The sequence below is a fragment of the Petaurus breviceps genome, unplaced genomic scaffold (genome assembly GCF_028583685.1).
Source record: "Petaurus breviceps papuanus isolate PSGF00001 unplaced genomic scaffold, PetGlider_PUasm1.0 689, whole genome shotgun sequence".
Taxonomy (NCBI): domain Eukaryota; kingdom Metazoa; phylum Chordata; class Mammalia; order Diprotodontia; family Petauridae; genus Petaurus; species Petaurus breviceps.
In genome coordinates, this window is record NW_027186458.1 from 12536909 (window position 1) to 12558128 (window position 21220).

Below are 21220 nucleotides of genomic sequence, written 5' to 3' on the forward strand. Positions count from 1 at the left end.
CATGGGGCATGGGAGATCTTTAAATCCCATAACCCTTACACCTTCCTTCCTGGATTCCCTGCATTCTCTCTTGCATTTCCCTTTAAATGCCTTGATTGGTTTTTCCTTCTTTTTTGGAGGGGGTGGGGTCAGTGCCATCCATCACTGACCCTGCTCACCCCACCTCTCTGCCTTCCAAACTGATGGGGCCTGACTTCAGAACTTTTTCACTATTTCTGGGAATGTTTCTTATCCAATTTCCTGAAAGAGAATAGTTAGACCCTTGTCTGCAGTTTGGGGCAAAGCCTAGAGTTCATCCATTTACCCTTCTAGCATTTTTTAATCTGCATCCACACAGAGTATTTTCCCACCTGTGGCATCCATCTTTCGGCCCATTTCTGGAGAAAGAGTTCTGGCTTCTGTAGAGTCCATCAATCTTTCTAAATGATGATTGGTTCTTTGTCATGCTCCATTCCTTCTTTGGGACATGCTTGGGACATTTGGGCAGATTCCATTCTCCCTTTCATTGCTTCAATGGGTTGGCTTCCCATGTTGTTGTTGGCAGAAAGTCCTGGTCTCGCTTCTGATGTTTCTGTTCATGTTCTTTCATTTTCTTGTGTTATTTTTGCCTCGGCTCCTTTGCAGCCATATTTTTTTTCATTGGGTCAGAACTCTTTTGCTCATTTCTTTTTTTTTTTTGGAGGGCAATTGGGGTTAAGTGACTTGCCCAAAGTCACAGGGCTAGTAATGTCAAGTGTCTGGGGCTGGATTTGTTTTACAAGTTTCTTGAAAAGCATTTTTAAAGGAACACAATAGAATGTAATCGAGTGTAATAGAAAGAATACAGAATTTCACCTCCAGGGAGCTCTCTATGTGACTTTGGGCAGGTGGCTGTTCTTCTCCCTGGGCCTTGGATTCCCCATCTTTAAAATGAGAGGGTGAGGAGGAAAACTCTAGAATCCAGAAAGTGTCCTGCTCTCTGGCTTCCAGCCCTCATTCCTCCTGCTAATTTGGCTTTTCAGGGATGTTTCTGTTGCATTTTTGAGGGAGAATTTGAGAAACGAGGCTCTTCTGACTCCTTTGTCTCCTCCTCCTCCTTGAAGTTCCTCTCTTCTAAGTCCCCTGTGATTTATTTTGAGACACTCATGATGGTTTTGGAGAAATGAGAGACAGCCCAGTTAGTGTGTCAGAAGACCCAAAATGGGAATCACTGATATACTTACTGTTGGCTTAGGTGACAGAGACCCGAGGCATCTCAGGCCAGCTTCTCTCCAAGGGACAGAACCATCCTCCACACAGGGAGGGCCTCAGCTGCCATGGCAACCCATCAGCCCCCTCCCCCCCCACCTCCCAAGGAGAGAGAAAGCTATGCAAGCTGGCAGGTAATAGCCAGGGTGGCTGTTGCTGGCCCATTCCCAGGGTTATCTTCGACATGAGCAGAGTTAAACCCTGTGTGCTTCCTAAGGGGACCCAAGCACATCTAGGGAAATCTCGGCTCCAGGACCAGTGACCTTGAGAAGACAGTCTCTGTATTAACATTTGCATGGTTCCTGAATGTTTGCCAAGCCCTTAGCACTCCTGACCTCCTGTAAGCCTGGTAGCATGCAGCACTCTAGGAGGTTTAACCAAGGTCCCTAATACTCCACAGAGCTGGGAACACAGCTCATTATTGTTATTATTCGCATTTTGCAGAAGACCTCAGGCTCAGAGAACCAGCACAGCATGACCAGGGTCACACAGTGAGCAGTGAGGCTAGAATTTCTCCTGCCTCTGAGTCCCTCTTCACAGGGCTGCTGAGTGTCTCTTCCAGAAGCCTCCCTTCTCTCCTCATTCCCAATCTAGGTTTCATGGCAGAAGTTCTCTGGTTACAACTTCCTGTTTAGCAGGAGGACACTCATACTGTGCATTAGTGTCAGGGTCTCCAAGGGCGAGAGCGCCAACTGGCAAAGGGGGCTTTAGTCAGCGGGGTCCCAGAATCAGACACAGTTGAATGACTGAACAGCAAGGTGAATGGGGCAACAGATCTGCTCCTGAATCAATGAGATAAGCTCACGGGAAAAGAGGTCCCACATTCCCCACTTCTCGAATCAGCTTTCAGAGTTGTGTATTTCTATGAATGCATGAGGAGGTATCAGAACATGCACCTCGTCAGCCTTAGAACACAGGATGAGAACCAGTAAAGGGAGCCAGTAGCTGCTGTGGAGGGGTGCCAGTGAGTGCACACATGGGACCACCTGCCATCTTCCATCCTGCTTCATGTGGGGACCCAACATCCCACAGCCCCTTATGTGTGGTGGCTCATGCCTGGCTTTCTTTGTCCTTCTTAGAGAAGGATTTTAACAGGTGCCGTGCAAACGAATGGAGGCAGGAAAGGCCAAGAAAAGTCTGAGACGATCCAGTACAGCCAGGCCCTAACAAGCATGGATTCTGCCACCCCTGTCCCAAGTGGTCACACTGTTCAGATTATGCCTAGTTCCACTGGGCTGTAACCATTTACCACATTTTACACAATCATCAGTCCAAATAATACAAAATTGAATACTTGTAACCACGTCAAGAGATCCATTATTTTTACTCATTGAGACCTAGCTGGAATCCCATTTGGTGGTCCCCAAGGACAAGAAAAGAAATAGTGCGAAATCAATCTGGAAAAGGAAGCACCAGCCAGATTGTAGTCAGGGGCCTTGAATGCCAGAACAAGAAGTCTGTACTTTACCCTAAAGGAGATCGGAAGCCACAACTGGCTTTGGTTCTTTCCCTAATGGTCCAGAAGGTCCCACAGGCTGCAGAAAGCTTTCTAGGAGGAGTCTGAGACTCACCTTGGAGAAACGTGGCCCTGCAGCTGTCTGCTCCAAGGCTGCAGGGACCATGAGCTCCCCAAGTCAGCAGCAGGAACTTGACCCTAGTTGAAGAACCCCTTGCCCCAGGTGCTCAGGGGTCTGCTGCAGAGATAGGCTCCTTTCCAGCCTCTGGGCCCTACTATCCAAAGCAAGGCAGTGGCCCACAGAGGCCCACTTGACCAGGGATCTCAATTATTTTGACCCCAAGACCTCTGCACAACCTGCTTTGTGGAGAGAGGATCTTAGGACCCCAAGACGTAGAGTTTAGAGACCATCCTCCTTTACAGATGGGCAAACCAAGGCTGGTGGGGGAAGACATTTGTCCTGGCAGAAGGCCTGGCTGACCTCATGTTGGGGGAGGACTGGGAAGGCCCTCAGAGCTCCACCACACCAACCCTGGGGTCTTTCAGAGGGAGAATCTGGGCACCAGATTGCTACAGCAGCTTGCCGTAGGTGGTGGGAGTGGTCAACGGCAGGACCAGGACCTGAAGGCCGCCAGGCTCCCATCCTTTCTGCTGCAGCCTGTTGTCCTAACTCCTGTCTCTTCTTGTAGATCTGCAAAACACCCGTGTCCAAGGGGGCATCTTATTGCGAACTCTCGGTGCCTGTTCACTTCAACCTCCAGCAGGACTGTGGCCACTTTGTGGCCTCAGTGCCCTCTAGCATGCTGCTGTCTCCCGAGGAGCCCCAGGACCAAGACTGCGCAGTGGTGATCACACGGGAGGTGCCCCACCAGACGGCTGCCGACTTTGTGCGGGACTCGGCCTCCCGCCACTGGGCCGAGCCCGAGGCTTACGAGCGGCGAGTCTGCCTGCTGCTGCTACAGCTGTGCCAGGGCCTGGAGAGCCTTAAGGAGCATGGCATCACACACCGGGGGCTGTGCCTGGAGAACCTGCTGCTGGTGCCCTGCCCAGGCGCTTCCCTGGGGGACCAGCCACTGCCCCGCCTCATCATCAGCAACTTCCTCCAGGCCAAGCAGCAGGCACGGGCTGGCGGGGGCAGCGGGCCCGATGAGAAGCAGAGGAGGACCCAGGCGCGCCTGGCACCTGAGATCCTCGTGGCTGCCCAGTACAAGAAGGTGGATGAGTTCCAGACAGGCATCCTCATCTACGAGCTGCTGCACCAGCCCAATCCTTTCGAGGAGCAAGCCCAGCTCCAGCAGCAGGACTACAGGGCAGACGACCTGCCCCCGGTGCCAGCCCTCTCCCTTTACTCGGCCGGCCTTCAGAGGCTGGCTCACAGGCTTCTGGAGGCCGACCCCATCAAGCGGCTGCACATCGCCGAGGCCAAGCGGGCCCTGCAGTGCCTGTTGTGGGGGCCTCGGCGTGAGCTGGCACAGGGCCCTCTGCACAACTGGCTGCACATGAAGCGGGCCCTGCTCATGATGAAACTGGCCGAGAAGGCGCTGGACCAGCGGGCTGCCGTGGAGTTGGAGGACTGGCTCTGCTGCCAGTACCTGGCCTCTGCAGAGCCCACCACCCTGCTGCAGGCACTGAGGCTGCTGTAGCCACTGTGACTGGGAGGGTGCTTGGAGCGGGGGGGGATGGACACATGGACAGAGAGACGACTGCCCAGGCACATGCATGGGCACTGGGAGGGCACCTGGAGGGGGTGGCACCAACACATGGACAGAGAGACGACTGCCCAGGCACATGCACGGGGCCAGAGGGCGCCTGGAGGGGCAGGAACAGGGATACAAATAGACAGATGCACAGGACCAAGGGCCCCACTACCCCCTACCCCCCAGTGTGCCCTTCCCCTCTCCACACACGTACACACACAGTTAGGGTGGGGGCATCACAGTTCTGTTGGAGGTAATGTCCACCCTGGGGGCTGCAGTCCCTCTCTCACCACCTCAGACTGCCTTGAAGCAGCCCACCGAGCCAGTGGCCCTTGGGATTGCTGCACACCACCCTTAGGTCCATCATGGGTGGCACAGAGCTGTGGCCCCTGCCTGGGCTTCTCCCAGGTCTCCAGAGCAGAAGGGCCCTCTGTGAGCTAGCCCAACCCCTCCTTTGGAGGGTTTGGTTGTTTGGTTTTTAAATGGAACTTTTATTTCATTCTACCTTTTAAAATTAACGAGTTTTTATTTTCCCCACTGCCCCTGCCTCTAAAAAAAGAAAAGAGAAGAAAGGGAGCCAAACCTTAGGCAGGACTGCCCAGTCAGAAAGCCCAGCCCAGGACTTGCTGGGACCAGAATGGGCACTGCTTCTGCATCCCTAGCTCGTCATGCTTAGGCCTCCATCAGGCTGGAGGTGGGGGGAAGCTGACCAGCAGCCGGCTTCTTCCTCTGAAGTCATCAAAGCCCTCATTTTGCAGATGAGGAAACTGAGGACCAGGGACTTAGCCAGGTCACTCAAGTGATAAGGGGCAAAGCTGTTTCTCCACTTCAGATACACTGCATGGCTCTAGACAGGTGGGGGAGAGGGTGGGTTCCCAACAAGCTCTGCTCCCAGGATCCACTGGGCCCTTCCCCTTCCAGAAGCTGTGGGTCACCCTGCCCACTTTTGTTCCACCCAAAGGGCAGCTGTGGGACAAAAGACAGCAGCAGCACTTTCAGAAACAATGGGCCTGTACCTCAGTTCTCCATCTTCAAAGTAGATATGGGGTTGCAAGATGTGGTCCCTAGGAGCCTTTCCAGCTCTGACTGAGCCTGCCCATGGCTGGGTCACAATGAAAGGACTGGATAGGCCCCCCTCTCTGGACCTGTGTCCTGGTCTGAGAAATGGGCAGGTAGCCTCAGGAAGAGCCAGAGGCATCAGACAGGACCTTCCTGGTCCTTCTGGCTCCAGGCCCAGAGGAGCACTTGGTGACAGCTTCATCAAGTTTACAATCCAGTTCTGAAGGAGGAGATGGAAATAGAATTAGCTTACCTTAACCCCACCCCCCCACCCCCCAAGGCTGGGAAGCTTGCTACCTGCAGAGGAATCCCTCCCAATTTGGGTTGGGCCTTAGCTGCAGCTAGAGCTGTAGAGAGTTCTGATTAACTCCCTACCACATTTCCTGCAGCAGCTGCTCTAACCCTAGCCCTTTGTCAGGTTCCCATTCTTTGCCCCACCTGCAATGGAGTCTGCTTCCTCCTAGAGAAGTCAGGGTCCTCCATCCCCAGGCTCCTCATCTCCTTCCCCCTCAGGCTCTTCATCCAGCCTGCCATGTCATTATCCTGCTATATCAACTAAGATCCACTCATTAAGCACCTACTGTGTGCCAGATGCTCGGGGTACAAGAAAAACTGCCTTTGAGGCTCTTGCATTCTAGGGGGAAAATTGGAGACTTGGCCATGGTGGGGGGGAGGAGGAGGGGAGGGAGGAACATCTCTCCCTCCCAACTCCTTCCCTGATGTAGACACATGTCCATGTTGTCTAAAACTACCACCCACACAAAACGAGGACAGCTGCTTCCCACAAGGCATGTCTCTGTCCCTCTTCCACGTCCCAGCCCATACACCTACACTTAGGTGTAAAGACCATTCCATTCCTACCTCTGACACACTCTCTAGGACCCTGGGCACGTCCTTTACTCTGAGCTCTCGGCACTTCAGGCCATTTTCTCATCTGGGAGTTTACCCCATTTCAGTGAAGTCACAGATTGTCCTCATTTGTGTCCCTTCAAGATTGCAGGGCAGGGTTTGGCTCTGGATGCCTGGTCACCCGGGCAGCCTGGCTCCTTTCTTTGGGTGTCTGGTTGCCATGGTGCTGACTTCCTCCAGAGCCCCAGCCCTGGAATATTAAACATCCCATCCCAAGGACCACCAGGCAGAAGCAGAGAGCAGATATGGGGCTGATCTGGTGTGTCTCCTAGAGACAATGGTGCCTGGCACTGCCAGGCTGCCTGGACATTCCTGCTTACAAGCCTTGGTGTTCTCTCTAGAGTCAGAGAATGAGACTCAGTGCTGACAGCTATCTCAGTGGCCATTAAGGCAGGCTCACACTGAGGCAGGAATCCTCTGGGGTGGCCCCCACCAGGACTGACATCCTGGGGGCTGAGGAAGGGGAATCAAGGGGGTAGAGGCCACCCCTCTTTTGCTCTGAGTACCAAGCTTCTGGGCTGCTCCTGTGCATGAGGGTAGTTTGGAGTAGAGGAAAAGATGGAGAAACCCTAGTTCTTTGGAGTTGTTTAGAATGCTGTTTTCATTTGAGTCTGCTTGTGGGGCAGTGGGGGCATAGTGAGTGGAGATCTTGCGTACAAAACCAGAAGACCTGCATTCAAGTCTGGCCTCAGACATTTGATAGCTGGGTGACCTTGAACAAGTCCTCTGACCATAACTTCCTCTGTCAAGTGAGGGGCTGGGTTCACTCACGACCCTCTGAAATCTCCTGCCCCCAGTCCTAAGCCTGAGTGCCTGGGATCCTGGGAACCATGTTCAAACCTGTCTCCTTGGGCAGTTTCCAGAAACTTCTGGGATCATGCCCCACCCTCCCAGCCTGGGTGAGAGGGCTTCATTCCTGCTTCCCTGGAGTAGCTCATCTGAATGTGAGGCCCTCACCTTAATCAGACTTAGACCCCTTGGGCTCTGAGTCTGGGCAGTCACCCTGTGGCCTAATGGGCCCTTTTGCCACTCAGCCCAGCAGAGTCAGAGTCTCACAGAGACATTTGAGATCCATGTCAAGTCTCATGGCCTGACCCAAGGCAGGGTGTGACCAACCACTGGGGAATGAGAATGGCTGGCATCTCCCCCTCCCCAAAGGAACAGATTGTGGATTTGTCTTCAGCACAGCCACAGGACTTTTGTTCTCCAATACTGGCCCACTGCCCGCCTCCTCCCCATCCTTTTCCTCCACAGTACACATGTAGACAATTCAGTATGCTCCTAAGTGGGGGCCTTTTGGAGGCATTTCCCTAGGGCCCAGGCTCCTAGAACCAAGTCAAAACAAAGACAGTGTTGTCTACCACATGCCTTTCCCCAGAGTGTATGTGTGAGGACATGGGGCAGGGGGTCAGAAAGTAGCCTCTGGGGGTCTCGAAGGTCCAGGCTCATCAGACAAGTCCAAAGTGTTAGCAGCAGGGCAACCATCTCAGGCTGTGGTCCCTAATGGTGTGTAAGTTACAGACAAACTCCAGAGACCCTACTTGGCCCAGGATCTGCCAAGGTACCCTTCTGCATCTCCAAGGACAGAAGGACATGGAGCTGCCATCCAAGGAGTCCCAGGTGTCAGGGCTCTGGAGGGTCCATTTGTCTTTAGGTGGGGCCCATTTTGGCTTAGGATGCACCCAATTCATCTCAGAGCAGCTCCCCTGCTTCACCTCCAGGGATGGTGGCCAAGGAAGATTCTGGGGGCCAGATCAGCACTACCTGAGCCATGGTGAGGTCAGTGGAGAGTCATATACTGTTATCTATAGAGAATTGCACAGCCCCCAAGCTGTAAACAACCCCACCATCTAGAGGAAGCATGACCAGCAGAGGAAGGACTCAAAGGTCAACAGGAATCTGGTGAAGTCCCCTGGGAAGGTCTCACACCCACAGCAGTCATGCTGGGGGAGAAGATGGAGAAGTGCTGGGACCCCCTGAGGGAGGGAGAGTGCACACCAGGAGAGCCCAGCTCACTGAGGGGGGAAGGGGAAGAGACAAATGGATCAGACCCTTTGAGCTCCCCAACACAAGAATTAAAAAGTTCAGGGTTAAGGGCGGCTAGGTGGCTCAGTGAATAGAGTACTGGCCCTGGAGTCAGAAGGACCTGAGTTCAAATCCGGCCTCAGACACAACACAAAAACTAGCCATGTGACCAAAAAGCAAAAAAGAAAAAAAGTTCAGGGTTGGCACTAATGCGAAACTAAAGGAGCAAACCTGAGAAGCTCAGCTGGTGGGCTGCTGCTTCCCTTGGGGCTGAAGCAGAAGGTAAACTGAGGCACGAGGCCTCTGGGAGAAGAGGCTGTCTGCTGCAGCATCCTACCCTGGCTTCTGAAATCTTCCATGGTCACATGTGGGTCCTGGATCTGCATGGGGAAGGCCACACTGGCAGCTGGCAGCCTTGGGGCTTTACCCAGCTGTGTGAGGAAAGACAGGAACTCCATTGTCCTGGGCTGGGCAAAAAGCCTCCTTGGTGCTTGGGTAGGGAGAAGCAAGGCAGTCCTGAGAAGCCCTGCACTGGCTATTTCCTGGTGCACATTCCCCACACAGCCCAGTCCATCTCTGACAGGTAAACCATAAGATATGTATGGGTTATTTTAGCAACAGCCACATAACTCTGGGGGTGGGGGTCCTTCAGCCATTGGATCCTAAGGCTCTTCCATTCTCTCATGTAGATGATGAGAGGGAGGAAAAGTCAGAGCCAGAGATCTGGGCATTGTGCCTCCCCCACTCAGTCCCACTCCTGGCCCCTTCCTAGGTTAGACAAAGGCTAATGGGGTTCAGCAGCAATTCTGCAGACCCCCAACCAGATTCCACACCTCAAATCATCCAAAGGAACAAAGAAACACTAGCAGCACAGGCAGGAGCTTCCTCCAGATGCACTTTTCCCTTCCATGTGTTTCATCGGTACTTCTTGATTGACTGGTGGAGGGATTGCTAGGTAGCTCTCAGGTATCAGCCCAAAGACTCATGCTGCTTTAGGCCGTCAGTTAAGGACAAGACTGACCATGTCACTTCCCTGCTCAAGAAGCCTGTATCTTGTTCTTTGACCTCCTTTGCTTGGCATTTAAGGCCCTGGCCCACATGGTGTTCCAGCCAGACACCTTCTCCACTCAGGCCATTCTAACCCACTTGTTCTCAGTACGTGACGTTCTCCATCCTTGCCTCCATACCGAGCTGTCCCCCATTCCTGGAATGCCCTCCCTCCTCACCTCTGCCTTGTGGAGTCCCTATGTCTTTTACTTTAAAAAATTCTCCAAATTCTCTCCATCTCCTCCCCCACCCATTGAAAAAGCAAGAAATATGATAGGTATCATACATATACAGTCATCCAAAATACTTCCACATTAGTCATGGCGGGTGAGGAGGGAGAGTAACAAAAATGAAGTGAAAAACATTTCTTCAATCTGCTCTCAGAATCCATCAGTTTTGGCTGTAGAGGGGAGAGTGTTTTTCCTTATGAGTCCTAGGGACGGTGGTTTATCGTGGGGTTGGTTAGTGTTACCATGTCTTTCACAGTCGATTATCATGACAATAACATTGTTACAATGTGAATTACTCTGCTTCTGCTCCCTTTGCTTTCCATTAGTTTTTCCCAGGTTTCTCTGAAACCATCCCCCTGGTCATTTTTTACAGTATAGTCGTATCCCATCACAATCATATGCCACAACCCTCCAATCTCTTTTCAAGGCTCAACTCAAGAACTGTCTCTTGCCAGAGATATTTTCCTGCTGTCCCCACCACCCAGTTCTTGGGAAGTCACATTGTATCTATGGTGCCTGTATCTTATTTTGGTGTGATGTGCTGGCCACAAACCAGGCTCTGCCCCCTCCCCCAAGGACTTTTAGCATGCAACATTAGCTCAAACTCTCTCAGGGTGCTTGGGGTGACCCCACTTGGGGGAAAGTATACGCCTTATACTCATGGTCCTTAGTCCTTTCTAGCATTCTTTCCATTTACATAGGATCAGTCAACCACAATAATACACCATTCACTTTTTGAAAGAAAGTTTTTGATCAAGTCAATAAACATTTAAGGGTCTATATGAGGGTCCAAAGAAAGACAAGAAGGTCCTGCCCTCACAGGGCTTACCATCTAACAAACGCATTTTGTACACTATCGATATCTTCCGTTTCTACATTGCCAAAGTTTTCCCTCATATTCTGCTACTCTGCCTTGTCGAAAACTCTCTCTTACAACAATGATTGATTTTTAAAGAAAAAGGAAGAGTTTTAACCTCTCAAGTTCTACAAAATTATATGCAAATATGGGACCGACCATAATTCTCAGCCTTCAGACACTTCTGTCCTCAAAAAGGTGCTTTCAGTTCTCTACACAGTCCTCCTGTGCTTCTGGGTCTCACGTTTACTGAACACATGTTTCTTTACCCATGGATTCTAACAGTTTTTCCCCACATGAGAGTTTTTATTTTCCCCACTGGAAAACGTTTTCTTGTAGGTGGAGTGGGACAGCTGAACACGGTTTATATGATTCCAATTTTGTTGGCAATATGTAAAGCATCTTGGTCTGTAGCAAGTGCACACAGGCCTCCATCAGGCCAGATCAGTGTGACCCTTGCCATGATGTCATGAAGCTTCTATAAAGCCTGCTTGATCTGATGATTGTTGGCCTTCACACCCACAAAGAAAACGAGGGTGGTGTCGTCCTCAATCTTCTTCAGAGTAGATTTAGTGATCAAGGGAAACTTTCTCTGGGAGCACTTTTTTTCCCTTTTATTTTTGGAGGGGGGAAAGTAAGGCAATTGGGGTTAAGTGACTTGCCCAAGGTCATGCGGCTAGTTTTGTGTTAAGTTCCGAGGCCAGATTTGAACTCAGGTCCTCCTGACTCTAGGGCTGGTGCTCTATTCACTGTGCCACCTAGGCACCCCTGTGAGGGGGCACTTTTCTGAGGGTATTTGTGCTTCCATCAAAGTCTTGGTGTCCTGGTCACCAAAAGGTGGGGGATGTTCTGAACTTTTTGTAGCTACAGATACCCTTCAACATCACCTTCTTGGCATTCAATGCCTTGGACTTGACTTCTCTCTTGGGCGTCAGGGAATCACTTCCTTCTTGCCTTCAGTGCCATCTTGGGGGAAAGGCAAAAGTTTCTTTTCACAATTAAATCATTTACAGAAATAGGGGAGGTACTTTTCACAGGTTGATTTAATCCTTCTCCTTCAACTAAAAAGTTGATTTTCTTCCTCTTTCTTTTTTAAAATTGATTGCTTATTTTAACACACTGTTCTTTTAAATTTTGAATTCCAAGTTCTCTCCCTCCCTTCCATAACTCCCCCACCCACTGAGAAAGCAAGCAAAATGATATCCATATATATGAAATCATGCAAAACCTATTTCCATATTTACCACATTACCTAAAAAAAGCAAGAAAGTTATACCTCAATTTGCACTCTCTGAAGGGAGATAGCGATTTTTTTTATCACAAGTTCTTTGGAACTGTCTTGTTGTATTGATCAGAGTAGCCAAGTCTTTCATGGTTCATCCTCATGACAACATTGCTGTTACTGTGTATAATGATCTCCTGGTTCTGCTCACTTCACTTTGCATCAGTTCATATAGGTCTTGCCATGTTTTTTCTGAAACCACCGCCCTCATCATTCCTTACAGCGCAGAAATATTTCATCACAATCATACACCACAACTTGTTTAGTCATTCCCCAATTGATGGGATCCCCTCAATATCCAATCGTTTGCCACCATAGGAAAAAAAAAAGTTGCTATAAATATTTTTTGTAACTGTAGCTCCTTTTCCTTTTTCTTTGATCTCTTTGGGATACAGATCTAGTAGTGGTATTACTGAGCCAGCTAGCTGACCTGTGAATTGCCCATCTCACCCTCAACACTAAGCAACCTGGATTTTACCATATCGCTGCAGGAGCGCCACCTGGTGGTGAGAGGAAGTAACTCCATGCCTCCCAAATGCTACTAGGTTAATGTGTCACAGTCAATAGGGAACTGACCTCAGGCAAAGACCTGAAACAGCCTCACTGGGTTGTCTTCACTGGACCCAGCCATCCCTTGGGCCATAATTCGATGTTGCCACTTCCTCTCAACAGACAAGTTCCGAGAAGAAAGTTTGACACATCCATGTTTCGACCTTCTGCCCACTCCTTAGCTCCCCCAACCCCCCACATCCTCCAATGGTCAGGAGCTGTCTCTGGCTTTTTCTCATGTTCTTCTTCCTCCTTAACCTCTCTGAAGCTTCTGACACCCCCAGCCACCCACCCTGTCCTGCCTAGATATTCACGGCTTCATTACTAACCCTCTTGTCTAACCGAGCTGACCATTCCTTCTCAACTTGCATTGCTGAATTACCCATCTACTCTATGGGAAGTATTGGGAGTCCTTCATTTCTGTCCAGGCTCCCTTTTCTCTCTTTTCCCCTCTCCTCCCTCTCTTCTCTCTGTATCTCTCCCTCCACGATTCCTACCCCTGCTTGAGTCCAATTGTCCTTATCAAGACGACATAACCAGCTTTTTCTTCTTCCTGGACCCAAGGCCCACATGGGCAATGACTCAAGATCTTTTCTAGAATATTCCAGCCATGTTACTGACCTACCAAAGGGAGTTCATGATCTCCCTATACTCAGTCCTCTGAGCTTCCTAATTCCTGCTGAAGGTGCCAGTGGGCCAGAAAAGCATTCAGGTGGGTCAGACTTGGGAAAGTCTTTCCCTCTAAAGACTGCCGAGAGTATGTTGCCTTATCTATAAAGGGCTTGAGGTCATCTGGGGTCCTTCCAGACACCAGTTCCCAACCTCAGTCTCTTGAACCCTCTCCTATTCACTCTCCTGAAATATTCCATTCATTGCCAAGCCCTGTCAATTCTGCCATCAGAACATCACTGGTACTCACACAGCTGGGGCCTCATCACTTCTTGCTGGGACTATTACAAATCTCCCTGCTCAGCGTTTACTCCATCTCCAACCCAACCTTCACACAGTTGTCCAATTAATATTTCCAAGGCACTTGAATATTCCAGTTGCAAATTTAGAAATTAGAAATTACTAAGTTTATATGACAATATGGTTAAAAGGCAAATGTAATTGTAATTGAAACAAACTTCACTTTTGTGCTCTTTCTAGTTTAATCTCAACCAGTCTATTAAGCTGATTGGAAGCACTTCTTTTGTAAGCCGGCCCTTGAAACCCCCAGCAACAAAAGCCCATAGCACCAAGTTAGTGTAACCATTGCTCTCTGGGACAGTAAGAGGTGAAATGTTTTCACTTATAGCAAATGGGTATTTTTATTCTTAAAGAGTATTTTATCCCCTCCCCCCCAGTTACATATAAAGACAATTTTATTTTGGGGGGGGGATGGCAATTGGGGTTAAGTGACTTGCCCAAGGACACATTTGTGTTAAGTGTCTGAGGTCAGATATTACATCCTCCCGACTCCAGGGCCAGTACTCTACTCACTGCGCCACCTAGCCGCACCTATAAAGATAATTTTAACCTTCAGTTCAAAAGCATTTAAACATTCTAAGTTCCAAATTTTCTCCTTCCCTCACCTCTCTGCTCCCTGAGACAGGTTAGACATGTTCAGTCATGCAAACCATACTACCATATTAGTCATATTGTGGAAGAAGACACAGATCCAAAGGATGGAGGGGAAGCCATGAAAAAATAAGGAGAAAGACAGTCTGCTTCCATCTGCATTCAGACCATCAGTTCTTTCTCTGGAGACAGCATTTTTCACGATGGGTGCTTCAGCGATGTCTTGGATCATTGTGTTGCTGTAAGTCATTCACGGATGATCTTTGTGCAATGATCACAATTGCGGTTCTGCTCATTTTACTTTGCATCAGTTTATGTTGTCTTCCCAGGTTTTTTCTGAAATCAGCTTCCTCATTTCATAGTAATATTCCATCACAATCACATACCATAACTTGTTCATAAGGGGGTGGGGGGAAATTCTCCTAATGACCACAAGCTGGCTTCAGCAGCTAGTGCCCATTATGTCTAACTTGACTCTCTGAAGCCATGCAGAAGAACAGACTGCAATTAGAACTCATTAAGGACCTGTTTGGTGGCAAAGGAGGATCATGCTAGGTGCTTGGGACATGCAGACAAAACCAGCCCTGCCCCTACATTTTTTTGGGAGATAGCTCTGGTAATCAGACAAGCAAATAAGTTCAAGGTAAACTGAGGAGGGAGCAAGCCCTGAGAGGGGAGGATGGCACTGGAGACCGGCCATTAAGAAAGTAGGAGAGCACTCCTGGTATGGGAGAGTGAAGCAGGAGAGGCAATGCCAAGGCCAGGCACCGAGGCTGGTGAGGGTCTTTGGGGACGGGACAGGCATGTCTGAAGAGCTCGCTGGTGCCAGACGTCGGGAGTGGGAGTGACACTAGCAAGGCCGAAGTCAGAGGGTTCTAATGTTCTAGATCATTTACAGAGCCCTTTACTAACAGGATCTCATTTGATCCTCACAACAACCCTGCTGTGATGATCCCCTTTTTATAGAAGAGGCAGACAGAGGTGAAGTAAGTTGCCCAGGGTCCCACAGCCAGTCAGTGTCTGAGGCCACATTGGAACTCAGGTCTTCCTGATTCTAGGTCCAGCATTATTCACTGCACCCCATGAGCTCCTCAAGAGCCAGAGTGACTTGGGGCTGGCAGAGAACTTCAGCAAGACTTTGTCAGAGTGGATCACAGAGGTGAGTGGAAGCCGCAGGGGGTCTGCCTGCATTAGGCAGAGGGGAGCAGAGATCCGTGGCCTGCTGGCAGTCCACCCATGCAGTCAGTTAAGAATGGAAGAAGAAGAGACATGAGGGCGATTTGTGAGTGCCAGATGACTTTGCTGAGCTGGACAGGAATGGGCATGGGGTTAAGAGGAGTGTCAGTGATGAACCATTCCAGCTCACCAGCCTGGAGGAAGTGGTGCTTGGCTAGCTGGAGGATGGCTGAGTCCGGGGAGCCCATCAGAATGGAGGGGGCACCCCAAATGCCTCCAGAGAAGGGCCCTCTTCTGTCCACCGGCTCTTAGAGCGTGGACAAAGGCATTGATGGCCATGCGTGGCGCAAAGCGGGGCCTGAGAGGAGCACACTGGACCCTGGAGCTCGCATCCAGAGAGACCAGGACAGGTCCGAATCCCAGGAAACTCGAGTAAATGGGGACAAACGGAAAGCCCTAGGCCGGCTCAAGAGGGGGACCTCACGCAGGCCGAAGGGCGAGGGCCAGTGTGCCAAGGGCACAGGGTCGGGGCGGACGCTCGTGGCGCTGCCCACTGACCAGCTCATGTCCCACCGTGTGTGCCTAGGGCTGGCGGAGATGAGCTGGAGCCCATCCAGGCAGGGCAGGGTGCCCAGGTGGGGACGGGGTGGGGAGGGGGCGCGGCACTGAGCTGTCCCAGTATGGAGGGCGCTGCCCCGGGAGCAGGTAGGCGCCCCTTCCTGGAGGTGTCCAAGCACCACCTGTCACATAGTGACCACCATAGCGGACCGCAGGCTCAGCTTCTCCCTGCTCACTCCCTCAACTGGGGGCAGCGCTCTGGGGGGCTGCTCAAGTCCGAGGAGCTGCCCAGGTCCTGTCTCCGGAACTGAAGGATGGGGGAGATCCAGCCTTCTTGGATGCAGTGTCCCTGGATGGGGCGAGCCCTCCCCAAGGGCACCGACCAATCCAGGGTCATGATAGGGGGGGGGGAGGCTACTTAAGACATTTTTAGTTGGTTTGTTTTTCACCAATGACACGTGAAAGAATACACATGCACACACACACACACACACAAGTCACCAGTGTGCTTGGTTACACACCCAGAAAAGGAGCGAATTCACAAGCGGGGGGAGGGGCGAGACTAGGAGAGTAACTGCGCCTGCGTGAAGCTAGCCGGCAATTGGAGAGTCCCCTGATGCGCGCGCAGCCTCCTCTCCGTGGGCGGGGCCCTGAGGGGCGGAGCACCCGGAACAGAGTACTTCTTCCAGGGGAAGGGGAGGAGGAGCGCGCACCCTGAGTCCGTGCCCATGCTGGTGCCCGATGCACAGAACCCATACGCTCCATACACCCCCAAGAGAAATTTGATTCACAGGCTCTCATCTCGCCCCGCCCTCCTCCTGGCCCTGCTCTGGATTGGGCAATTGAGAGGCCACGTGATGGATATCCGAATGCTCATTGGCTCATCCTCCTTCCCGAGGAAGAAAGAGATCGCATGATTCGGGCAGGGACCTCTGATTGGCTGGCTGCTGCTCCCAAAACAAAGGGGGAGCTAGGCAACCAGGAAAGTGTGCTTGGGGTTAGGGTTACCTGCCCCCTCACCCCTTTCCAAGACGAGGTCTGATTGGCTGCGACTCCTGTCAGTCACGAAACCCACGGGGCATGAATGAAGAGAGAATCACCTGCCAGCCAGAAAGTTCAAGCCACGTGACCAGGCGCTTTCCCCGTCCGGCCACGGCCACGGTCCTGCTGTCAAGTCCCGGCTCGCGGGATCGCGCCCGCGGTGTGCTAAACCCTTACAAAGAAAAGGGCAGCACCCGGGGCTGAGCCGCCCCAGGCCCACGTGGGGGGGGGGGGAGATCCTCCAGAAAGGAGCCCGTGACCCCCTACCAGGTGCGCTGTGGACGGAGCCCAGGCCCTTCATCTGATGCTCATCCCGGATGGCCCTGGGCGGGCACTTCACTCCCCAGGCCTCAGTTTCCCCCGTTGTCAAAGCCCCCAAGGCAGAGGTAGCCCTGGCAGTGAGTCCCCAACCCGGCTGCCACCGCGCTTCTGTGGGGGGTCTCCTGAGAGCGGGGGCCGCACACGAGGGAGAGGCAGGGCGGCCCTACCTGGGACCGCGGCCGCGGCTGAGCGGTCCAGTCCATCCCCCGGCAGGACCACGCGGCCACACGGGTGTCCCCACGGACCTGCCGTCCATTCACCAGTGGGGCAGTAACAGCAGAGAGGACCCTCTTTCATCCCATGCCTGGGACAAGAAGGAGAGAGGATGAGGAGCGTCAAAGGGAAGGACCGGCCTTTCCACCTTGGCCTTCGTCTGAGCCCGAGGACATCGAGCCCCCCACCCGCTCCCGAGTTGTGACACAGCGCGTGGCAAAGGCTCCTAAGGCCGCTCCTTTGAGCCGGAGTCACAAAGAGGAGAGGAGGTCACCCCTGCCCCCCCATCCAGGATAACAGAGTGTCCCCTGCCTCCCCCCAACTCCTCCCCTAAGAGAGGTTTCATTTCTTGCCCGGAGGGGAAGCAGGAGGTCGGGTCTGCTCCCCGCAGATAGAAGGGACACCAGGCTGCAATGGTTATCTGTCGGCTTCCTTAATCTAGGGGAGGAGAGTTTCAGGTTCAAGATAAACTTTGATCAATTTTTCCTTCACTGGGAAAGCAGGACCCCGAGATTTATAGTCAATTCTTGACCCCTTCACCTCCAAATATCAGTTCCACAATAAACATGGAGAGTGAATGGCAAAGAAATAGATTTGTCCAAGTTGATGGTAACCAGAAAGCAGAGAAAGCCCACACGGGAGAGTGTAGATGGGTCAACACAGTGTTGTGTGGGGAAGAGTCTCGATGGAGGTGGCTTCTTCCCAGTCCTTTCCTTCAGCATCCTGAAGTCGAGTGGGCCCCAAGAGGCTGGCTTGCTCCTCCCACCCCTCACACAGGTGCAGGGCACGGATCCCGGCAGTGAGGACAGAGTCCCACATCCATGGGAATACTGGAGGTCAGAGGAGATGGCCAATGGGAGTCTTCCCAGTGGGCTGCACTGCCTATTCACAGGTGTCCCCACCAATGACTTAGGGGCTTCATGGGGAGAAGGAAGCTAAAATACAAAGGAATACCCCACAGGTCCCTCAATCTTGTTCCTGCCTGGTGACCCTGAATTCTCTGCGTGTGTGTGTGCCTCATGGTCAAGTACATAAGACCCCTTCTTCCCAGGACTGTGTGCGCATGGGCATCCTGCATGCACCCAGGGCCTTAAGCAATGACCCAAAGAGTGGAACCAGAATAATATGGGTATAGCTGGCGGGTCCTTGGAACTGAGGCTGGAGAGGAAAGGACAATCCAAAAGGCCATCCCTCTAGAATAGGGCAGGAGGAAGCTCCAGAAGGTGGGGGTCAGGGCGCCCACCCAAAGGGGTCTCACCAGACTGGAGCCCAAGACCAAGGCTAATAAGGTGTCATTGATGGGGCAGATGTGACATCTAGACTCAACAATCCCCTCAATGAACACGTAGTAGGTATGGGTTACCAGGTGCCTTCTGAAAAAGCTCTGGTGATTTCAGAGTTCTGGGAGCTCCTGTCTGGGACTTTCCAGTCCCCTCTCATCTTCTCTGGTTATCACATCTAGAGATCTGCCAAAAGGGATCCTGGATGTGACATTTAACAAAAGACCTTGGTAAATGAGAGGCCACGCAGATAGGGGTGACCAGGATGCTGAAGGGCCCTGAAAGGTCCATGAAAGGAATGCTCTGGTGGGGCTTGGCCAGGGGACAGAGTTCTCTAAAAATGGGATGGGGGACATTCTGTCATTGGATGCCTTCAGGCAAAGGCTGGAGAACCAGTGGTCAAGAGATTGGTGAAGAGGTTGCTTCCCTGTGAATGGGACTGGACCGTGACCCGATGACCTGGGCCCATGTGCTGCTGAAAGTCTATGACTATGTAAGTGATGGGTAGGGAGCTCAGGAGGCTCAGGGGTCACACAGTAAAAGTCCCAAGGAGATTTTGCCTTTAATACAAGGAAAGACTTTATGGCAATGAGAGTACCCAAAAGGGGGATTCCCTGTCTCGAGAGGGAGCAGGCTCCCCATCATGGAAGTTTTTCAAATGAAAGTTAAATGACTTGCAGCTGAGAACATTGCTGAATGGTGTCAAGGCTGTGGAGTGGTTAGAGAAGTCCACTGGTCCCTCTGGTGCTGTTCAGGCATCGTTTGGACCTTCTGGATTGGGGTTCCATTCCAGCTAGGAATGAGGTTGAAGGGCTTATTTCTTGCTTCACACCTCAAGTTTCCAAGAGATTTTGTGTTTTGGAGAGGAAGTTACTATCCTGCAAATGGAGTCACTAGGCAGCTGGGTGGTCCAATGGATATAGCTCTGGTCCTGGAATCAGTAAGACCCGAGTTCAAAATCTGCCTTCAGGTACTTACTAGCTGTATGACCCTGAGAAAGCCACTTCACCCTGTTTACCATTTCCTTTTCCAGCCTATTTTACAGATAAGGAAACTGAGGCAAACCACTACCATCTTTGCCAAGAAAACCCTAAACGGGGTCAGTCAGACAGGACTGAAAACACCTAGACAAATGGAGTCAGTGGAATGCATTAGCAAGTGCCTGCCCAAAGCTAGGGACCTGTTTTCTGTGTTCCCTGGGCCCCCTGACACTCGGCCAAGGAACCCGCCTTGTGGCTTCTCATTTCTGCTCCACAGCAAACAGCTATAAAATCGGGTGAATTCAGTGAGGTGATTCTAAGCCGGGCAGGGCAGTTGGGTGGGGCAGGGAATGTGCAGAGGGCAGGACTTCACAGGCCTGCCAATCCTTTTCTGCCCTTTCCCGATTTCCCTCCAGATTCAGGTTAAACCATGGCTGGGGCAGGGAGGGCACTCACACAGAGTAACCCCGTAGCCAGGGATAACTGAATGTTTTACTTGATAAAGGTGATGTTAGTGGCTAGAGTTCAAGGCCTACACTCAGGGAGATCCCAGTTCAAATCCAGCCTCAGACTCATACTTGCTGTGTGCCCTGGGCAAATCATTTTCCCTGTTTGCCTTAGTTTCCCCAACTGTAAAATGAGGATTATAAAAGCACCTGTTTCCCGGGTTGTTGTGAGGATCAAATGAAATAATATTGGTGAAGTGTTTAGCATGGTGTGTGGTACATGGTAGGTAGGCCTCAAATGCATGTTGACCCTTAATGTTACCTGCATCTTCCCAGTGGTTTTTTGGGGGGAGCAGCCCAACAAGACTGCCTCCTGCAGCTGTGCATAAGGCCTTGCATGGCCCCAGAGCCGCTCCAAGAAGAGGTGGTCAATAGCAGCAGGAGGGCCACCCTCCCCTGCCAGGTGCCGATTCAGCATCCCCCATCCCTACAGTGTTTCTGCTGCCGCCAGGCTTTGGCATAACAAGCAACAACTGTGACCACTGAAGCATGGAAAATGATACCAGGATCAGGGTGGCCCCTTGGGCTGTTCAGGGAGAGCCAGCCTGCTGGTGGGAGGGCTGCTCATCCACCTTCAGTGGCCACCTTCACCCAACTCTCATGTGTGGCTCCAAGAAGCCATGACGTGGGTAGTGGCCACCATTTTGGCAGATGGGTTACACCAGGCTGAGGGTAACCGAGAGACCTCAGACCTCTGGGTGAGTTGGGGGTGTCCACCTCAAGCATGTGAAGACTTTGGATGACAGATGGGCAGATGAGGACTGACCATTCCAGTGGCCATGAAGACAGCTGTAGCAGGTGCTGTGGTGAGCTCAGAGTGGACAGACAAAGGCACCAAGGTCAGCCACTACATCCTGGGCCATGGCCAGTCAGCCTGACTTGCAACTCTGCCTCACTTAGACCCAATTCACAGACGAATCAAGAGCCCACCCTCTGTGATGTCCTTAGGCCTCTTTGAAAACAGGCCATGTAGCAAAGCTGTTCACATGTTGTCTCCCCATTAGATGGGGATCTTTTGCCTTTCTTTGTACTCTCAGTGCTCAGCACTGTGCCTGAGACACAGTAAGCACTTAATAGATGCTTATAAATGCTGTGTGCCAGGCACTGGGTGCGGTATTGGGGATACAAACAGGAGCCCACGTTTTAATGGGGGAGACAAAAATCAGGACAGACCAGATAAATAGAGGGCAGGTGGTAGAAGCTTGGACAACAGGCCACCTGCTCTGATCCACCCCCCCCCCCCCCCCC

General features: G+C 51.7%; 2 protein-coding genes across 3 annotated transcripts in view; both read left to right on the forward strand.

Moving 5' to 3' along the window:
• The window catches only part of PRAG1 (PEAK1 related, kinase-activating pseudokinase 1), a 44249-nt gene extending 39367 nt beyond the window's left edge, over positions 1-4882 (forward strand). The window contains exons 6-7 of one of the 2 annotated variants that reach the window (XR_011171793.1): positions 3373-4394; positions 4468-4882. Coding sequence is in view for 1 of the 2 variants with exons in the window: in XM_069104985.1 (XP_068961086.1) it covers positions 3373-4326 (954 nt within the window). In the remaining variant the exon portion in view is untranslated. Of the gene's footprint in view, positions 1-3372 lie in introns of both variants that reach the window. The other variant, XM_069104985.1, reaches the window with a different exon arrangement.
• Positions 1-21220, forward strand: part of LOC138174636 (BOLA class I histocompatibility antigen, alpha chain BL3-6-like) — a 451117-nt gene that overhangs the window by 305707 nt on the left and 124190 nt on the right. The gene's annotated exons all lie outside the window — the stretch shown is intronic.